This window comes from Ahaetulla prasina, chromosome 7 (assembly GCF_028640845.1).
Source record: "Ahaetulla prasina isolate Xishuangbanna chromosome 7, ASM2864084v1, whole genome shotgun sequence".
NCBI lineage: Eukaryota > Metazoa > Chordata > Lepidosauria > Squamata > Colubridae > Ahaetulla > Ahaetulla prasina.
Window position 1 is genome coordinate 77631370 of NC_080545.1, and position 21022 is coordinate 77652391.

General features: G+C 39.4%; 1 protein-coding gene across 2 annotated transcripts in view; it reads right to left on the bottom strand.

Moving 5' to 3' along the window:
- SLC37A3 (solute carrier family 37 member 3) overlaps positions 1-21022 on the bottom strand; it is a 41464-nt gene that overhangs the window by 19225 nt on the left and 1217 nt on the right. Inside the window, exons 1-10 of one of the 2 annotated variants that reach the window (XM_058191251.1) lie at positions 16622-17288; positions 15545-15726; positions 14502-14616; positions 11546-11638; positions 9287-9370; positions 7563-7708; positions 5250-5346; positions 4652-4736; positions 1749-1948; positions 1066-1207 (exon numbers count right to left, since the gene is read on the bottom strand). In XM_058191251.1, the coding sequence (XP_058047234.1) occupies positions 1066-1207; positions 1749-1948; positions 4652-4736; positions 5250-5346; positions 7563-7708; positions 9287-9370; positions 11546-11638; positions 14502-14616; positions 15545-15639 (1057 nt within the window). In that variant the 5' untranslated portion in view covers positions 15640-15726; positions 16622-17288. Of the gene's footprint in view, positions 1-1065; positions 1208-1748; positions 1949-4651; positions 4737-5249; positions 5347-7562; positions 7709-9286; positions 9371-11545; positions 11639-14501; positions 14617-15544; positions 15727-16621; positions 17289-21022 lie in introns of those variants that run through there. The other variant, XM_058191250.1, reaches the window with a different exon arrangement.

Genomic DNA, 21022 nt, shown 5'->3' on the forward strand with positions numbered 1-21022 from the left:
ATGAGCATAGGCTTTCCAAGCAGAGGGAAGACCTGCAGGAGTGCAAGGCCAGGTACCGGCGCCTGGAGGCTCATCAGGCGGAGATGGTCAGCCAGTTTCAGGTTATGATGCAATCCCATTGGAACAAGGCCCTTCAGCTCTTCACCACCAGCAGTGCTTCCCTCCAGCCTTCACCCCAAGCCCCGCACCAGGAGGATGAAGCAGACCCCGAGTCGGAATTTCTGCCTTCCTCCGACTCACACAAAAAGATCCCAAAGGGGGAGACTCTCTGCAGCCACACAAACATTCATTGCACGTATCCTGGCCAGGGGCCTTAGTTTGAGGACCCCTGATTTTGTGCAATATAAAAAATGCAAATAATTTTTCTGTGGACCACCGAAATTTTCTCATGTTGGTGACCGCTGGACTGGAAGATTTTCAGCTGCTCTTCTAAACCATTTTTTCTCCATTTGGGTTTTCTCCAAAGCAAGACTTAAACTTTCCAGACAGCCCAGACAGCAACACTACTGCTAAGAATTATGGGAGTTGAAGATGGAGGATGCCCAAGTGTGGGGAAGCTGCTGTAGGCAATTAGACTGATATAGTACCAGTTTGGTATAGTGGTTAAGGTGTGGCCTAGAAATCAGGAAACTGTGAAACTTAGTCATGAAAGCCCACTGGGGGACTTAGGGCCAATCATCAAAAGACTGTGAGTTCTAGTCCCGCCTTAGGCAGGAAAACCAGCTAGGCGGCTTTGGGCTAGTCACTTTCTCTCAGTCCACCCACCTTATAGGATTGTTGTTATGAGGTGTGAGGAAGGAGTATTATGTACATTCACTGCTTTGAACTACTTATAAAATAACAAAGGCAGGATAAACTCTAATAAATAAATACATTTGACATCCTCCAGATCCTTTGGCCTACTACATCCAATCATCACTTTGCCTGTTAGTCACTAATTGGTAGACAAGCGGTATCTACTTATTTCAAATTAGAATTCTCACCCACATCCTGTTCTAATCCCACAATGAACAGAAAATGCAATATAACAACCAAAAGAATTTGTCTGTTGCTCCATAGTCATACCTATAATGCCTCCAACATCATACCAGATTGAGAGCTGGTCGGCTTCTGCCTCCTTCCAACCAAAATTGTTGCTGAGGTAGAAGGGCAGCCAGAAGAAGAAGGAGTAGTTCACTAGCTTCAGGCAAGCATAGGCCAAGGAATACTGAAACAAATAAATACCATCCCAAAAGAAAAGCTATTAGAATCAAAACAATCCAAGCTGAGCCAGCATGGCTTTGTAATTCTATAATGCATAGAGCAGAGATGTCCAGTCTTGGCAACTTTAAGGCTTAATAATTCCCCAGACAGCAGCTTATACCTTTATTAAAGCTGTAGAATGGGTACAGGGGAGAGTAGTGATATTGCTACTATTCAGTTCTTAGGATAATTATGACTCTGAAGTATCATAAGCTTTAGTTCAAATTCCTTGCTTCTGTCATTTTGCTGGATCCCTGTAATTTCTAGAATTCAGCTTCTGGAAATGGCCCTCTTGATTTATTTCTTTAAGTTGCTGAATCAGGTTCAGATTTTTTTATTCAAGATCTGACATTCTATGTCAGGGTTGCCTGAGGGGAAAAGGAGAGTTGTGGGGGGGGGGGGAACCAAGACAGTGTCCTTAAAAATACTTGTGTCCATAGATACAATGGGATATTGTTTCTTAGTTAAAAAAAAATCACTATAAGGGGATGATAACAACACCTTACCAATAATACGCCAGGCAGACAGCACGCCTGAAAAAATCCAATGGCCTGGGATGGAGCAATTGTACCACTGCTTAGGTTTGATGCCTGAAGGGTGTAATTCTGCTTATCGAAATCTTCATTCTCGTGGCTGCTAATTAATGGCTCAGTGGCATCTTCCTCAGCAGCTTCACCCTCCCCTTCTTTTCCAATTTCAGGGAGGCCTAGGAGAAATCACAGAAAGGCAACTTAAAAAACAAAGGAAGGGAGAATCCCCTCTGCTCATACCTGCTCTTTTGAGCTATGGTTCCTCTCTTCTGAATCGGCTCCCTTGTGCTCTCTCTCCCTTTTCCTTTGGCTTAGAAATGCTTCTGGATGGTGCTCTGCAGAAACATCCAATTTCTATCCCTGGTCTTCTAACACTGATCCTGTCTGATCCTGGCAGCGTCTCTGTCCGCTGTATGAGTCTGGCCGTTACTTGGAAGACCCAACAAATTAGTGCATTCCCTTTAGGGCAAGAGTCAGACTTCTCCAACTGTAAGACTGGTACTACTACTTGCAGAGTGAATAAATTTACAGCAGTACTACTACTCGTAGTCCTCTTGGACTATTGTAATGCACTGTACGTGGGGCTGCCCTCAAAGAGTATCTGGAAGCTTCATCTGATATTAGATATGCAGCATTGGTAGCGGTTACAGATTCTGTAACAGCTTTGTTCCCTATGCCATCCATCTGGTAAACTCACAAGATTCGTTTTTCTCGCCATGTGCATGTACACATCCGAACTAGACCGTGCCGTCTTTCTGTGTCATAGAATAATATGTGTGGGTATGTGGATATATGCATAATTATTTATTTGTCATGTTTTTTTGTGTATATTGGAGGTGGTGAGCCTTTGAGAACTGTATGCAACGAAATTGCATATTAATGTATGCCGATTAGTGTACCTTCAAAGTGACAATAAAGTTACTCTAAATCTAACTTATGTGTGTTCCTAGAATACATATTCTGCTCCACAAGCTATATTGGTAACCGTATTAACGTTTAGCTTTGCTGTACACCAGAATCACTTGTTTGTAAGATGGGTGGCATTGTTTAATTTGATAGATACAATTTCAAAGCTAGGGTGCCTGACTCTACCAGCCGCAGTTCTAAGGGGGAGATGAGACTTGAAGAAAGATGCCCTGCAATAGGTGTTTGCAGTCCAGTTCCAACATCTGAGCAAATTAACTCTTCCTCTGCAAGCATAAAAACGTAAGGATGCATATACTGTGTTCCTTTACAGATGCTTTCACTGAACTTGCCAGGTCCTAACACTGAAAGAGTTTTGGTAATCACATGAACAAATAGATTGAAATAAACATCCTAGTCTTATACCCCACTAGCAGCCACTCCCCCTAGTTGCCTCTGAGTAGGAAGAGGTGAACAATAAAGCCCCTTTCCCAAGCTTAAGAGGCAATCGGTTGCTCTTTGGTTCTTCCCTTCCTACCTACAACATCTAAACCACCTTTTTTAGATATACAGAAGACGATATATATAACAGCCATGCTTTGGATTCACTGCAGAGATCTGCACACTCACAAATCCATAGAGGCTGCCTTACATCGGGATAGTAAATCCCATTTTATCAGATGCATCCAGGGCTTCCTGTTGTTTCATTCCATATGCAGCACTTGCCAAAACATTTTCAGGCTTTGGAGTCAAAGGCATAGAGCCCACTTCGAAGTACTGTGCAACCTCATCTGCCTCTTGGAGGTACGATGACCAAAAATGAACTCTAAGGAAGTTGCTCTGAAGATCTCAGGTGTAACAAATAATTCCCTCAACACTGTCAGACTATTTACTGAATCTGCACTACTATTAATCGTTTCATAGATCCCATCACCAATCTCTTTCCACTTATGACTGTATGACTATAACTTGTTGCTGGCAATCCTTATGATTTATATTGATATATTGATCATCAATTGTGTTGTAAATGTTGTACCTTGATGAACGTATCTTTTCTTTTATGTACACTGAGAGCATATGCACCAAGACAAATTCCTTGTGTGTCCAATCACACTTGGCCAATAAAATTCTATTCTATTCTATTCTATTCTATTCTATTCTATTCTATTCTATTCTATTCTATTCTATCAGTTTCAGATGCAGCATTGCAGGCGTTTTCTCAAGCAAAATGTTAGTATGACATAACATAACATAACATAACATAATGGTTTATATTTTTTATGGTTTTTATTACTGCCATATTATTTTTGTTGCAGTTTCCTTTTTAGTTATGAAGTACAAAAAAGTCATTCTATGTGCATACCATTTTGTTCTTCTGTTGACCAATTTAAGACTTCTTATAAAGGCAGGATATACAGTACAGGTAGTCCTCGATTTATGACCACAATTGAGCCCAAAATTTATGTGGTTAAATGAGACATTTGTTAAGTGAAATTTGCCCTGTTTTATAACCTTTCTTGCCTCAGTTATTAAGTGAATCACTGCAGTTCATAAGTTAGTAACCCAGTTGTTAAGTGAATCTGGCTTCCCCATTGACTTTGCTTGTCAGAAGGTTGCAAAAGGTGATCACACATGACCCTGCAACACAGCAACCGTCATAAGTATGAACCAATTGCCAAGCGTCATTATGGGGATGCTGCAAAGGTCATAACTTTGAAAAACAGTCGTAAGTCACATTTTTCAGTGCTGCGGTACCTTTGAACGGTCACCAAACGAACTCTTGTAAATCGAGGACTACCTGTTAATGTTTAAAACTGAAAAAAATCTTGCCCTTAATGCCAGTATCTAATGAGGTTTTTAATATTTAATATGGATTTTGAGTTGCGTGTCAAGTCAAAAATTAACTATGCACCCACTTGCAATTTGGGTTTGCGAGCAGCGGAAGACCAAACAAGTGAAAAAGTGCTTCTACTTACCTACTTCTTTGGGAGAAAGCACAAGGCCAAAAAAGACAATAACTCCTCCAGCAAACTGTACTGATGCTGTCACCAAGAAGGCATACTGAAAGGGAGGGGCGAAAAAACACAATTAAGATATTTCGTGGGTATCTCTTTGATTTTCTCATCTTAAGTCAAGCAATGAATTCTTCCGGTGTTTTATTTTTGCTTGTTTTAGAAAGTCCCAAGGTATTTTTATTGGAAGGCACAGAGAAATGCTGGTAAGGTTAATAAACCGGGATAGCTCAGGCAGTAGAGAAGCCTGTTATTAGAACACAGAGCCTGCAATTACTGCAGGTTCGAGCCCGGCCCAAGGTTGACTCAGCCTTCCACCCTTTATAAGGTAGGTAAAATGAGGACCCAGATTGTTGGGGGGGCAATAAGTTGACTTTGTAAAAAAATATACAAATAGAATGAGACTATTGCTTTATACACTGTAAGCCGCCCTGAGTCTTCGGAGAAGGGCGGGGTATAAATGTAAAACAAAACAAAAAAAATAAAAAATAAAACACACGATTCATGCTCAAATACGACTGGCTCCATTCCAGGTAGGACAATGGCAGGAAGCCTCACCCACCTCATAGCCATACTGCAGAACCGATGAGGCAAGAAACGCTCCAAGGATATTACCCACTGATGCACAAGCACTCCAGAGTCCAAAAACAAATCCTCTCCTGAATGTGAAATTAAAAAAAAAAAGATTAAGTTGGGGCAAAAAAAAATCTAAAACCATTAGTCCCCTTTAACAATTTGAACAAGGCAGTTAAAAGACGAACTGCAGTAGATGCAAGCATTTCATATTGACTCGTTAAAAAAACCATTTTAAAATTCACTTCCCTCAAACAACATTGCGTGCACGGGTTCAGTTTTACAAGTTGATTTATTAGGACTATCACAGCATTGCTACTAGAAAGGAGACGTGATGGCGTAGTGGTTAGAATGCAATACTACAGGCTAATTCTGCTGACTGACAACTGCCAGCAGTTCGATTCTCACCAGGCTCAAGGTTGACTCAGCCTTGCATCCTTCTGAGGTTGGTAAAATGAGGGCCCAGATTGTTGGGGGAAATGTGCTGTAAACCAGGGGTCTCCAACCTTGGTCCCTTTAAGACTTGTGGACTTCAACTCCCAGAGTCCCTCAGCCAGCCAGGAGACCCCTGCTATAAACCACTTAGAGAGGGCCATAAAGAACTGTGAAGCGGTATATAAGTCTAAATGCTATTGCTATTGCTATAAAAAGTTACACCATAAAAAGTGAAGAACTTTCTAATGGAAAGCTTCTGATACCAAGCCCTTCAAAGTACTCTGGGCAGCATAGTACAGCAAGTGTGTTATCATGCCTACGTGTCTTATTTGTTTGAGCATACACGCTTTTCAGACCCAGAAAGAGACAACTGAAAATAATAGATTTAAGAATTGGAGAAGAATGAGAAGCCATCATTTGAATTAAAAAAACTACTTGAATAACTGAAGTCCATTTATTTGATGTAAAAAGTTAATGTGTAAAATAGCGTATGCTGTATGGGGAAAAAAAAAAGTTCTACCCAAAAATTTAAGAGATGGGATAACCTGAGAATGATGCGCAGCCTGTAGCTAGATCTTTAATGTACAGACATAGTCTATGCATAACAAGAATATACAGATATGTTTTTCCGATCTCATGATCCTGGAAGGAAGCCTCTGGTGGCTCTACAGACTTAGACAGTCTGTTATTAACACAGCTGCTTGCAATTACTGCAAGTTCAAGTCCCATCAGGCCCAAGGTTGACTCAGCCTTCCATTCTTTATAAGGTAGGTAAAATGAGGGCCCAGACTGTTGGGGGCAATAAGTTGACTTTGTATATAAATATACAAATGGATGAAGACTATTGCTTAACACAGTGTAAGCCGCCCTGAGTCTTCGGAGAAGGGCGGGATATAAATGCAAATAATAATTTTAAAAAAGCGATTTAAGAAAATAAGAAGCGATATAAGACCCAGTGGCTTTGAAGTCATAGATAGCACCCTGCATTTAATTGCTCTTCAGGCAGCTACTTCTAAACATTCTGGAACAGCAGGATTTACGGGGGAGGGGGGGGGTTGCTCATGCTCTTGTTATCTTCCAGTCAGATTCACCCATCCGGACCATCCAGAAACTTCAGCTGATCTAGAATAGCAGTCAATGGCCAGCTTTGGTACTGTCAAGTTGTACCGCTCCTGCGAGAAGGGCTTGAGTGTTTCTGAATGCAATTCAAGATGCTGCCTGATACTTTTAAAATCCGAAATGGTTCAGAGCCTGAGCATCGAAGATACTGCCTTTCTCATATACAGTAGATTACTTCCATTCAACTTTGGTGGCCAGAAGGGCCTTATCTAAGAGAAGTGGAGGAGAATGGGCTCAACAGTTACCCTTCTCAGTGGCAACTCGCCTCCTTAGGAATAGCTTGTCCCTGGATAATAAGGATGGTCCTCACACATATTCATTGAGATGTTTCCTTGCATATTTATTAAGACAGACTTCTGTTATAATCCTTTATGTTCTTAATAGTACGTTATTTGTTGCTGCTACCTTAATATCTATAAACCTAGAGTCCATGAGAATTGAGGCATTAATAAACCTTAAATAATTGAACACTAGCAGTCAAAACCTTGTTCAATCTACTGATTCTTTTCTAAAAGGACAACCAGCCTTTGTCCTTATAAATAGGATAAAGTACAATTTCACATTTTCACCTTGGCAGGAATGCAGCCCGACCAACTATGATCACATGGCCGGGGCGAGTGAGTTCAGTAAACAAAACAATGTGGACACACAGGCAACACATGTTTAACAGGAAGAGGAGCCTTGCACAATAACCACACAGTGGAGAAGAAGAAAACATGTACAAGGGGAAGAACCAACTTTCACATACCCAGCTTTGCCAAACCAGTTTCCCATAACAGCTACCACACAGGGCCAGCCCGTAGACTGCAGCAAGCCATTCACAATCCACAGGCAGCAGTAGAACCACTTGTTGTAGAAATGCAGCCATTCGGTGACAGTGCCAAACACAAACACCTAAAAAGAAACAAGAAGAAAATGAAGTGTCAATCCCAAATTAGTCTGGCAAATAAATCCACAATGCTCTCTAGCCATGCTCTATATTATTTATAGGCTACAAGTTAAGATCTACCTGCACACCTTGAAATGATTTTAGTTCATCACAGGAAATAGTTATTCACAATTCTGGGGATAGACGCCAAATGCTTTCTGAGAATGTAAGGCAGAAAGGAAAATCATCCATAATTTAAATAAGGCCTGGCTTAAAAGAAAGAAGGAATTTCACTCACATGGTACTCGCAAATAATTTAAACATTTAAAACAACACCGTTAATTACTAAGGGAAGAAAACTTCTTTTAGTAATTTTTTTTCTATGTCTGTTAACAAACAGAAAACTGCATTTTTCCAAGCACAAGCTTCAGTGTACATAACTTAAAACATTATTAATTTTTAAAAAATAAAAATCACCCTACACAATAACAACTATAACTTGCAATAAAATGGTTTCAGCAACAAATGGGTTTCAGTCCATTTCTTGTTCTGCTCTCAAAAATATTTTAACAAGCTGAAATCTAAAGAATATTCTATCAAATGAATGAATCATTTGGCTATATGCCTCCATATCATTTGGCTGTATATGCCACCAAGGCAATGGCGACATCAATGGCGAGCAAGGGTGAATGCAGCCTGGATGTGTAGAGGAGAACTCATTGGTGTGCTATGTGACAGATGAATGCCAACCCATCTTAAATCTAAGATTTACAAGACAACCATCCACCCCAGTGGTGGGATTCAGCCGGTTCTGTCCAGGTTGTGCAAACCAGTAGCAGCGACTGCGGGAGGCTCTGCCCACCCAACTGGATGTAATGCGCGACCACTGTGCATGCGCAGAAGGTACACATGCTCACATTTACAAACTGGTAGGGAAGGTAAGTGAATCCCACCTCTGATCCACCCTGTTGTACTGTATGGCACTGAATGCTGGGCAGCAACAACAGGGACTGAAATCTATCTCCATGCCATGGAAATGCGAATGCTCTGTTGGCTATCGAGCATCTCCCTTCTTGACCACATCACAAATGACACCATTCAACAACATTTTGGTGTGGCACCAATTATAGAGAAGATGAGAGAAGGCGGTTCCACTGGTATGGAAATGTCCTGAGAGCAGCACCTTCCTCCATTGCCAAGACTGCCTACCAACTAGAAGTCAATGGCCGGCGACCTCGCAGATATCCAAAACAGAGATGGCAAGACACCATCAACAAAGACATGCAAGCTGCGGGCCTGCACCCTGAAGATGCAGCTGACCATGCAAAGTGGCATTCAATGATCCGAAAAGCAGACCCTGCACTTGCAGGAACTAGCTAGGAAGAGGAATAATGAATCATTTGGCTATAAAGTGCAATCCCCAGGACAGATACATCAAAATGTTCAGTCCATGCATTCTTTAATAACGCTGAAGATCCTACTGAATTTCTTGAACGCAATATCTTCATTTACTTAGAAGTGATTTCTGAGGAAACGTTACAGATATTCAAAGTCAAATACTACCCAGAATAGTATATTTTCCCAACTTTGATTTTCCAACTTACCACTAAGGCAGAGGAGCACATCCCAAATGCCAGAACCCAGCGCATGTTCAAGCGATCCCCAACAATACCGCTAACAAACAGGCCCTAAAATAAAGTTTTAAAAATTGTTATTCAGTAAGAATCAGCTGAAGAAAGTTGTGAGAGTCAATTTTTATTTTTATTTATTTATTTTTTAATTTGCATTTATATCCCGCCCTTCTCCGAAGACTCAGGGCGGCTTACACTATGTCAAGCAATAGTCTTCATCCATTTGTATATTATATACAAAGTCAACTTATTGCCCCCAACAATCTGGGTCCTCTAAAAAAGAACTATTATTCTTTTTTAAGGTCATATTTGTCATAAAGTCATACAATTCAGATGAGGCTGATTTCAAGCCCTGTAAAATTGATAACTAAACTATGCAATACATTGTCTACCATTGAGCCAGTGTTAGAGTGCAGTACTGTAAGCTATTTCTGCTGGACTGCTGGCTGCCTGCAGTTTGGCAGTTCAATTCTCACCAGCTCAAGGTTGACTTAGCCTTCCATCCTTCTGAGGTGGGTAAAACGAGAACCCAGATTGTTGAGGGAAATATGCTGACTCTGTAAACTGCTTAAAGAGAAGTGTAAAGCACTATGAAGTGGTATATGAGTAAGTGCTATTGCTATTGGAATGACACAGATCCTGTCATCTCTGAGAGAAGGATGCTATGCTCAAAGAACAACTTTTCACATTTCATGTGTTCTGAGAACATGATCACCAGCACAAACAATGGAAAATACCTCATTACTGTAAAGTATTTGGGGGGGGGGGATGAGACAAGTATGCTTTAGTATATGATTCTGCCCACTTGAAAGATTCATCAAGATTTTTATACAAGAAAATGAGAGCATTACCATAGATTTTTCAAAACAGATACCTATACAGTGTAGGGGTCTGTCTGTCCTCCTAGCAACAAATGATGGAATTGTAACCAGTTTGGTGTATGGTTTGGTTCAGGGTGGGTTCCAAATCCTGTTGCTACTGGTTCACGTGTGGGGCGTTTCTGCGCATGCACAGAAGCATCTGGGAGGGTGGGCGGAGCCTCCCGCTACTGCTGCTACCGGTTCGCCTGATCTGGTGCAAACCAGTAGCAACCGACCACTGGTTTGGCTGTTGGATTGAACAAGTGAGACTTAACTTCAAATTCATTTTCAGTTGTGAAAACTCGCTGGGATTGTTATTGTGGGAACTATAGGAGGACAGAGAGCACTGGGTATGCTTCCTAGAGTTCCTGAATAAAAAATGGGATATAAACTAGCAAATAAATAAACTCATCTAGAATATGCAGGCAGCCTGGAGATTGCTGTTTTCTTTTCATGCCTGTTTTGTTTTGGCACAGCGTAAGCAATCAGTACTGCACCATTTTTTTATACTCAAAAACTGTGCAATATTAACTAGATTTTGGCTGGATTCACATATGGTATTATGCTATACAATGGTTTCTTTGGCTCTGGCATATTGTGTGATGGAAACCTAAAAACTGCACGAGCCATGTTTTGTAGCTTAGTGTGTTACACAAAGCTAATCCGTTGCAATTTACTGAGCAAACTATGATGAAACAACCTGGTGTTTAACACCATGAGCTAATAAGAGACAATAAATATAGAAGGATCCAATTGGGTTGGTCACCGGGACTAGAGGTTTAGCCCTATCAGCTTTTGGACTTGTGCTGGAGCCCATTCTCAGGGAATTTCTCTCTTACCAGAATATGCGAGAGAGAAGTTCCCTGAGGATGGGCTTCAGCACGAGTCCAAAAGTTCAGAAGATTAAACCTCTGGTCCCAGTGACTGACCCAGATTGGTCCCTGCAACATTATCCTGGGACACGTATATTTGCCTTCATTTGTGACAACTATAGCTTCCCAATAAAGTAGGCATGGAATCTTTGCTCAGTGGTGAATGCATGCAAAAGATCCCATTTTCAATTATTTCTTTGTAAAGCTAAAAAAGACTTAAGAGACTCCTGTAATTATAGGCAACCTGTAATCCAACTCCCATCAATTCTAGCAATGCAAAATCTTCTAAGCTGAACTCCAGTGTGTCTAATAGTGAAGGGTGATGGAGGCTGCGGTGGAAAAACACCTGGAGAGCTTGGTAAATGATACTGAGCTGCATAGATCAATGCTAATTACATCAAGTTATCCTATAAAATTATGTGCTATGTTGAATCTAATGGATTTAATCTTCCTCTTTCTTCAAAATTCAAGAACTGTTCAAAGAAGAAGAATTTGCTCACCACAGCATAAGAAAACAGGAAGATGGTATCCAATGTTCCAAGAAATAATGTTGCTTCTTCAGCATTAGGAAATAGATGACTGCTGTTCCAAAGCTACGAAGAAAAGTCAGATTACTATAAAATGAGGTGGCAAATATGTAGATAATACAACATAGCCCCATAAATATTAAACAACACCCCACTTAATGTCTTTAGTCCTTAGATTCCAGCCATGGTTATTTCTGAAGCCATGTAACCCAAATCACTGCACTAAAGACTAGGAGATAAAGTGTTAAATTTATCACCCCACTCAAGCTATTTAAGAAAACACAGAAACACAGAAATCCTGACTGATCATATTCATAGTAATTTCTGGTAAAACAGAATTTTAAAAGATCCCTCTCCAGTTTCACTTCTACAAAAAAGAAAGATTTCCAGTTTCTGAGACAGAGAAGTTAAGAACTATGTCTGTCTGGGTTTCTGTAGAAAGTATCTCAGTTGTATCCAATTAAAGATCTTCATTAACTAATTTGCTAGACAGAACTTCACCAGAATTAAACCATTTCTCATGAATGAGTCAAGCTTTGTTGCAAAGTGAAAAGAAGGAAGCCCAAAAACACTAAAACTGGAATATTTAATTTACAGTGCAGTATCATAGATGCTTCCTTTAATTCTACCTCTTAATCAGGGGAAATAGCAGTTTGCCCTGCTACTTCTTGTTAATGGAAAACGCCAGTGTTTACAGAGTAAAGAACACTCCTAGAAAGCACATCACTAGAAAAAGAAGACATCACAATTCCCTTTCCCCTGGTTTGCCGAAGCTTAGCTATACTTAACCTATCCAGCATCAATCCTCAGTAAATATTTAATGGAGACAAGGTTACTTCTGAAGACCTGTCTCTCTCTATATATATATGGGCATGATACTGGTCTAACAAGACTGGATTTTGAAAGCCAGTTCTTCACATTAGAGTTGTGAGAAAGAAAATTAATTACTTTCCAGATCCTGCTGCACTACAATTCCTAGAAGCCCCAGATTAAAAAAAACAACACAGATTCGTTCTCTTGCTTTTGATTTCTGTTCCCTCGAGCCAATGTAATATCTAGAAATTTGCAGGTACCATGTGTCTAGAATGTAGATCAGACCAAGATATGAACTCCATATTAAGATAGCAGAATCGTATAAGCCGACTTATGCTTTACCTCAATGTTTCTCAATATTGGCCACATGAAGATGGGGGGAAGAGGACTTCAACTCCCAGAATACTGGCTGGGGAATCCTGGGGGTTGAAGCGCACCCATCTTCAAATGGCCAAGGTTAAAAAACATTGCTTTACCTCTTTCTAATATAAATTAAAGAGTGGTCTGTCTGCTTTTTTTGCATTCCTCCTTCATTGTTTGGGCTTAAGCAACGTTTCCCTCTTTGTTATTATATTAATAAATCTTCCTCTCTCTCCATCAAAGCCATCCTCTTTTCTTTCTACATCATGGCTCTGGAAAGGGATGTCTTTGCTTTCCTGCAGACCTTTCTTCTATGCCCCACAACCAGAGGTGGGTTTTAGCAGGTTCTGACCAGTTCTGGAGAACCGGTAGTGGAAATTTTGATTAGTTCAGAGAACCCGTAGTAAAATTTCTGACTGGCCCTGCCCCCATCTATTCTCTGCCTCCCAAATCCCAGCTGATCGGGAGGAAATGGGGTTTTTGCAGTAACCTTCCCCTGCCACGCCCACCAAGCCATGCCCACAGAACTGGTAGTAAAAAAAATTGAAACCCACCACTGCCCACAACTTCACATCGATTAAAAAATACAGTAGGCTACCACAATTCTAACTGAATGTTGTGGCACTTCTAGCCTTTCCAACTGAAGAATTTATCACAGTGTCTTGCCTTCACTAAATTTTAGAAAATTATAGGGGATAATTTGGATTTTTTTGGCCAGAAGCTCAAGATGACAAAATTCACTGAAACCCTCTAAAATCCTGCAAGCACAAGGATAGGTGGGCAATTATATGGTCCTATATGCAAGGAGTTTTTAACAAAAAAAAATCCCCTTTTAAAACAGTACAAAATACTAGACATAAAAGTGGAATGTATTGTGAAAACCAGGAAAAATATGAGAATAACCTCCTAGTCTTTGAATTTTAATTTGATCTATTTTCAATTATAAGTTTTAACTGTTTTAAGCTATTCTTCATGTATTTATATGTTTTTTTAATGTTGTAAACCTCACAGAGTCATTTAGGAGGAATGGGCAGTATAGAAATTTAATAAATACATAAACAACAATGGTGACTGTAAATAAGCTACATACTAGGCTTTATTTAATTTATGCAGCACAGGTAGTCCTCAACTTACAATCACAGTTGAGCCCAAAATTTCTGTTGCCAAATGAGACATTTGTTAATTGAGTCCTCAGTGAACTATGACCTAATTATCATCACTCCTCATTGTATTTCTTCAAAGCCGAGGCAGGCAAATCCTTCCCTTTGCAAAGCCTACAGAATCCTCCTCGGTCCTTGAGACATGTGGCAGTTGCTCTTTAGGGATCTACAAACATCTCAACAGCAAAACTCTGGAATCTGTTCTGAAGCTCCAGAGTGTAAGTATAAGAGTTCTTCTTCATAACATTAGGATTTCATATCATATTACATGTCTCTATTATGTCACCTCTTGATGCCTAATTTAAGATTCCTCTTCTTTCCTAAATAGAGGTTTAGCCTCTGCCTCTTTGTGTCCAAGATAGCCTGCACATATAGCAAAGACAATTCTTGCCATCTCCAAATATCCTTGTAAGTCCTAAGGCCAGTTCCTTTGACCTCCATGTTATTCTGATGAAGAAGAAACAATTTAAAAAGTCTTCCTTCCTTGATTTCCCTCACCAAACTCTTGTTGGCTTGCTTGTTCTGTAGGCCAACCCTCTGGGGAGATGTTAACTTGTGCAGGGCTTTGAAAAATCAGTCCACGTAAACACCCTTACCTCATATGGTTGAAGAATGAAGGCAGAATCATTAAAGCAAGAGGGGGTCCATTGGCTGGAGATGCTGACCTTGACGTTGCTAAAGGTCTTTCGGGAGGCATGGAGAAGAGAGTAGCTAGGAATTTTAAAAAGAAGAATTACAAAAAAAGGAAGAAAAATTAAACATATATTATTATCTCAAATATACAAGGAGTCAGGCTCCTTGTAGATTTGAGGTAATGTATGCTTAATTTTAATTCTTGCATCTAGCAAGGAGAACGTTGGTTATGAGTAAGGAAGAATTAAAATCTAGTTGCAGGACGTCAGTGAATCAAACAGATCCAGCGGGGGGGGGGGGGGGAGACACTACAATTGTGTTCCAAATTGTATTTTAATTTATGCTATCATAGCGCATTGTGAATAATCTAATTACCACAACACTTTCTTATGTCTAAAAATATTTACCCATATACTAGGGCTATAGCACTATTATCTTTCTCATTTTCTACTATCTTCTCCTATTGGTATCTTATTATATTACTTTGTTGTTTGGATGTATTCAGAGATCTTATGCACTAGAGACAAATTCCTTGGGTGTCCAATCACAATTGGTCAATGAAGTATTCTAATCATAGCGCACTGTGAATTTTCTTCTTTATGGTCTCTGCCGAATGGCATTGCCTACCTTATTAATATAGCCCATGCCAGAAATATTTTAATAAGAAACTATTATTGACATTAGCTATGCTGTTGGAACTAATGGATACTACAGTATGATGGACACTCACAAAGAGTCTGAGGGATCAGTTCAAATACCTATCTAAATCCAGCACCCTGTTTTCCTCAGCAACCAGAATGGATAGTTATAACTGGTAGACTTATCTTTCATGAATTAAAAAATGGGTGAGATACAACCATAGCTGATGAGAAGCTTGCATGTAACATTTGTTCTGCATCAACATATTGATTCTACCATATAAAAAGAACCTTTCAGTGCTCTATTTTCATCCAGGTTGCTTAAAAATTCAGATGAATCCCATGCCGGTTCAGCTATAACCACATACCTGAAGAAAGTGAGGAGGAACACAGCAACATGATGATGTGTGAATTGTGACACAAGGCTTTTGTTAGTAGACTGCCTCCTCTGAGTAATAGGCATCGCTCCTTTTCAGGTTTCCCCAACTTCTCCCCCCAGCTTTCTTTGCCCCCCGAAGGCTGGAATGTAAATTATGTCATTTCTCTTCACCTATTAAAAAAAAAAAAAGCAAAATAAGATCAAGGAATATTGAAACAGAGGCAGCAACAGCAAAGCATAAACATTTTAAGTCCTACTTTTAAGCAAATGTATTCAATCACATCTATGTGCACATATACTGGTAATATCATAGTTCATTTGAAATATCAGGGAAATAATGTTTCACATTTCCTGACAAATCAGAAGGAAGTTTAATAAGGAATGGTTAGATGTCTCTATTACTGGAGACACATTTGGGGAATTGGTACATTAACTCATATGGTTTGGGTTTGTTTCAGTGGTGAAATCCAAATTTTTTTACTACCAGTTCTGTGGGCGTGGCTTGGTGGGCGTTGCAGGGGAAGGATACTGCAAAATCTCCATTCCCACCAGTGGTGGGTTGCCCCCGGTTCGGACCAGTAGTAAAACCAGTGGGAGACTCCGCCTACTGACCCAAATGTCATCAAAACTCTTCTGTGCATGCGCAGAAGAGTGCGCACATGCACAAGTGGAGCAACCACACATGTGCAGGCACGATGCGAACCGGTAGTAAAGGTAAGTAGAACCCACCCTGATTCCCACCCCACTCCAGGGGAAGGATACTGCAAAATCTCCATTTCCTCCTCACTCCTGGGGGAAGGATATTGCAAAATCTCCATTACCATCCCACTCTGGGGCCAGCGAGAGGTGGTACTTGCCAGTTCTCCAAACTACTCAAAATTTCCGCTATCAGTTCTCCAGAATCTGTCAGAACCTACTGGATTTCACCCCTGGTTTGTTTTACTACTGCTAGTAGACTGAATTTATGAACTTGGACTGAAGTTCTTAAAAAATATTGACATGATTTTGCAGCAAATACTTATGATCAAACATACACAATCCCCTATAAAATGTTATACTTGCTTACCTCTTATCTTTCTGGTGGGACTAAAAATGCAAAATTCTTACAGCGACTTAAAAGTTCTTGAACAAAGTTAGCTTGTTTTCTTTTAGTTTTTTGAGTGTGTGTGGGGGGGGGGGCGGGGGAATTACACACTGCTAAGGGACAACATGCAGGACACTTATCTCCTCAAACTGAAAAGAGTCCCATATTCTCAGCTCTGTTGTCTCTAGGACAGGGGTGTCAAACTCGCAGCTGGATACCTCATGTGTGGGCCACGCCCATGCCCAGTTTAGCAAAGGGGGAAAAAGTTGCGATACATCACATGGTGACAATGTGTCATTGCGAGTCTGACACCTCTGCTCTAGAAGATCACATACACCTTGCTTATAGATTATAATTGTTCAGATCTTTTTGCTTAGTTTTATCCTGACTGCCTCTCTGCCAAAAGCCTTTCCTGAACATGCAGTGATTGAACTTGGAACTTTCTACATGTGAAGTTTGTGTTTTAGAAGGAAGCTATGACCTCTCCTCTTATGTACAAATGCCAGTTTTGCATCATAACTACGATTATGGTCCATGATATAAAAAGTTGAGCCTCCCTCTCAACTTTACAATATTCACTCAGTTGGTCATCTACAGCAGGGGTCTCCAACCTTGGCAACTTTAAGACTTGTGGACTTCAACTCCCAGAATTCCTCAGCCAGCTTTGCTGGCTGAGGAACTTTGGGTGTTGAAGTCCTCAAGTCTTAAAGTTGCCAAGTTTGGAGACCCCTGATTTACAGAGAATAAAAGAAGCACTTAGCTGCTAGATGTTGTTCACTTCTTCAAGCATAGCACATCAATTAGAGCATACTGCTATGTTTTCCAGGTTACAGTATGTGTGTATCTTGTTACAGGTTTCAGTAATTGCATGAAACCCGATCATTTCTAAGACAGGAATTCACTATTGGAGAACTCTGAAGGGTCTGCTAGGACTTGCTGGATACTCTGGAGGTAAGAGTAGATAAACACCTAAGGAATGGCAATATGCTGACTACTATTCTTCCTATGGTTTATCAGTATTTATCTTATCTATCCTTTAGCTGGCTAATTCTCTTAGGAACCAGGAGGGAGAAGGGGCAAAGAAAATTAACTGCTAAGTAGAAAGATAAGATAAAAGGTAAGTAGCAGTCTACAGGTAAACAGGGTCCTCTTATAGGCATACTTTAATTTGTAAACTCCAGTTGTTTATGAATAGGAAGTGTTTGGACGTCTCAACCAGGGGAGCAGAACTGTTGTCACATGATAGAAATCATCAGTAGCAACTCTTCTTCCAAGGGTACACATTCGCATATGCATAATGAACCAAGAAGTTAAGTAAGCTTCTCTGGTGGCTATTTTTTCTATAACTGTAATTCGGCATTAGACAATGATCCAAACTCTATTCCCTGAAAACGTGGAAGTTTTAAATTCTCACTGGCATACATGTAATTTTCCTTTATCAACAATTGGGACCCTCAACTCAATTGTTAAGTGCAACAGTCACTGTGTTTATGATCTTATTTCAGCTTTCCTTTGCTTTACAGACCTGCAAAGTTTATGTATGCGAAGATTGGTCATAAAGTTACTTTTATATTACTTTTAACTTTTTCATCACTGTTTTAACAGCAAAGAAAGTCACCAAGCAAGGCAATTGCTAAATAAGGACTATCTGTGTTACTTTTGCCATCTTCTTTTTTCTTCAGAATTCTACAGAGAATTCTGTAATGAGATGTAATCAAGGAAGTATGTAATCCAAGGAATTTATCTGGTATCATAACAAATCAGTATTCCTTCAGCATGTCCCAACCCATCTTTAAAAAAAATAGAAAGCCACATTGTACCTTATGCTTGTAAAGATAGCCTGACATTATGTATGTTGGGGGCTTTGCATACGTTAAATTATTATTGGATCTTAACCTTTCCTCCAATATCTCAGACTAGCATATATAATGCTCCCTGATCCAAATATTTCCTCGACAACAACCATGAGATTGGAGACAAGGGAGGGAGGGGCAAAAAAAAGAAAACCTTAGAGCAGGGATCTCCAACCTTGGCAACTTTAAGACTTGTGGACTTCAATTCCCAGAATTCTGAGAATTCTCCCAGAACTCTGGGAGTTGAAGTCCACATGTCTTAAAGTTGCCAAGATTGGAGACCCCTGTTTTAGAGAACCTCAAAATGGTAAGTAAATGATTGGTACTTGACCTTATTAGTATTCAGGTTGAAGACTATCACAAAATCCCAAGGCTGCAAAAGTTAGACTGGAAAGTTTCTTTAAAACCAACAACACAGGAGTAGCAAATCATTTTCAAATCTTTGCCAAAAAATGTATAAGGGCATGTCTTGTTAGTGAGAAAGAAAATAATTAATATTCAATTGAAAATTTCTATATTCTGTACTGCCCGCTCTACCATTAGAACTAATTTAATCATGGACAATAAAAATTTTCATCAGGCGGCTTCAATTATATGGTCAGTTCTGACATTTTCTGATTAAGTATCATGCAACTAAGGAACAAAAAAACCACTGATTATAGAGATATTTTAGTGTCCAGTTATTGAGAGAACTATATTTTTGCACCGTATAAAGCCCACAATAATTCTCTGTAAAGGTACTATGTACAACATTCCTGTCAAATTGATCAGCACACTCTACTGCAGAGTATAATTCCATAGTCCAAGGACAAAACAAAAAAAGAGAGAGAAAATTATCAGATTCTCTTAAACACATCAATGTATTGCAGGTACAAAGACTTCTCAGCCACAACCACATTCCCAAAGGAATTTCAAAAATAGGACAGAAAGGTATTTTCCAGTTTGAGAAGTGTATGATTTCTAAATGGATTTATTTTATGAACGCCATTAGTAATCATTCCACTGTTTTCAATATCATATTTTCACATTACCTCCACTTTAGGATTAGAATAAAGCTAATCTTGAGATTCTTCCAAACAAACATTTGAAATTTTGGCTTCATATGGATTTACAATTTTATGGCTTGCTGTGGGGGCAGTTTTGATTTAGCCTCAAGCACTGTTAACCCAGATGTTGATAAAACATAAATGAATGAGCTCTAAAATCATAGGGGGGAAGAAACAAGTCCATCCTAGATCATCAGCAAGTGATGAAATTAGGATTAATTTCATCCACAGGAAAGGTAAAATAAATAATAAATTCCTGGCTACAATTTTAAATTAATCCGATGCAGATCATTTGGAGAAGGCATTCTTGGACTGTGTTAAGTCAGTTTGGGGAGAGATCTTATATTTATGCCTGAGTGTATGTATGACTGTAAAAAGAAAATCCCCCAGGTTTTAAACCACACATGTACATATATGTGTGTGCATATTCATATATAGAAAAAGAAAAATCCCCAAGGTTTTTAAACCACACACGCACATCCACACATCCACTGAACTGCATAAATCGTTTCAACTTCTATCCTCAAAACGATGCTATAAGGCACACTGCACACTAGAACAACTAGAAACAAGGACAGGTTTTTCCCCCCAATGCCATCACTCTGCTTAATAACGCTGTCAAATAATTTACTAAGAATGTATTACTATTATTCTTCTCTTCCTTACTAACATCTATCTCTTCCCACTTATTACTATAACCATGTTGCTTGTATCTTTCAATTTATATTGTTTTTATTTACGATTTGATAGCTTAGAATAGAATAGAATAGAATAGAATTTTTATTGGCCAAGTGTGATTGGACACACAAGGAATTTGTCTTGATGCATATGCTCTCAGTGTACATAAAAGAAAAGATACCTTCATCAAGGTACAACACTTACAACACTTTTTTATTTATTTATTTATTTATTTCTCACAACATTATATACAAGCACATATAATGAAGGAAAACAACAGGACAAGAACAGTAGGCACTTTTGTGCACTTATGCATGCCCCTTATTTTTTATTTATTTATTTATTTATATACTTAATGATAGTCATAGGCTACAATTAAGCAATCAGGAAATTTGATAGCTTATTAGTAACCTTGAGTATCACTCAGTGTTGTATCTTTTTATTCTTGGTGAATGTATTTTATTCTCCTTATGTACACTTCGAGACAATGACGAATCCGCATATAGACGAGAGGTCGAACGACTAGCCTTGTGGTGCAACCAAAACAATCTGGAACTGAACACACTCAAAACCGTAGAAATGGTGGTAGACTTTAGGAGAAACCCTTCCATACTTCCACCTCTCACAATACTTGACAACACAGTATCAACAGTAGAAACCTTCAAATTTCTAGGTTCTATCATATCGCAAGATCTAAAATGGACAGCTAACATCGAAAACATCATTAAAAAAGGACAACAAAGAATGTTCTTTCTGCGCCAACTCAGTAAGCTCAAACTACCCAAGGAGCTGCTGATTCAGTTCTA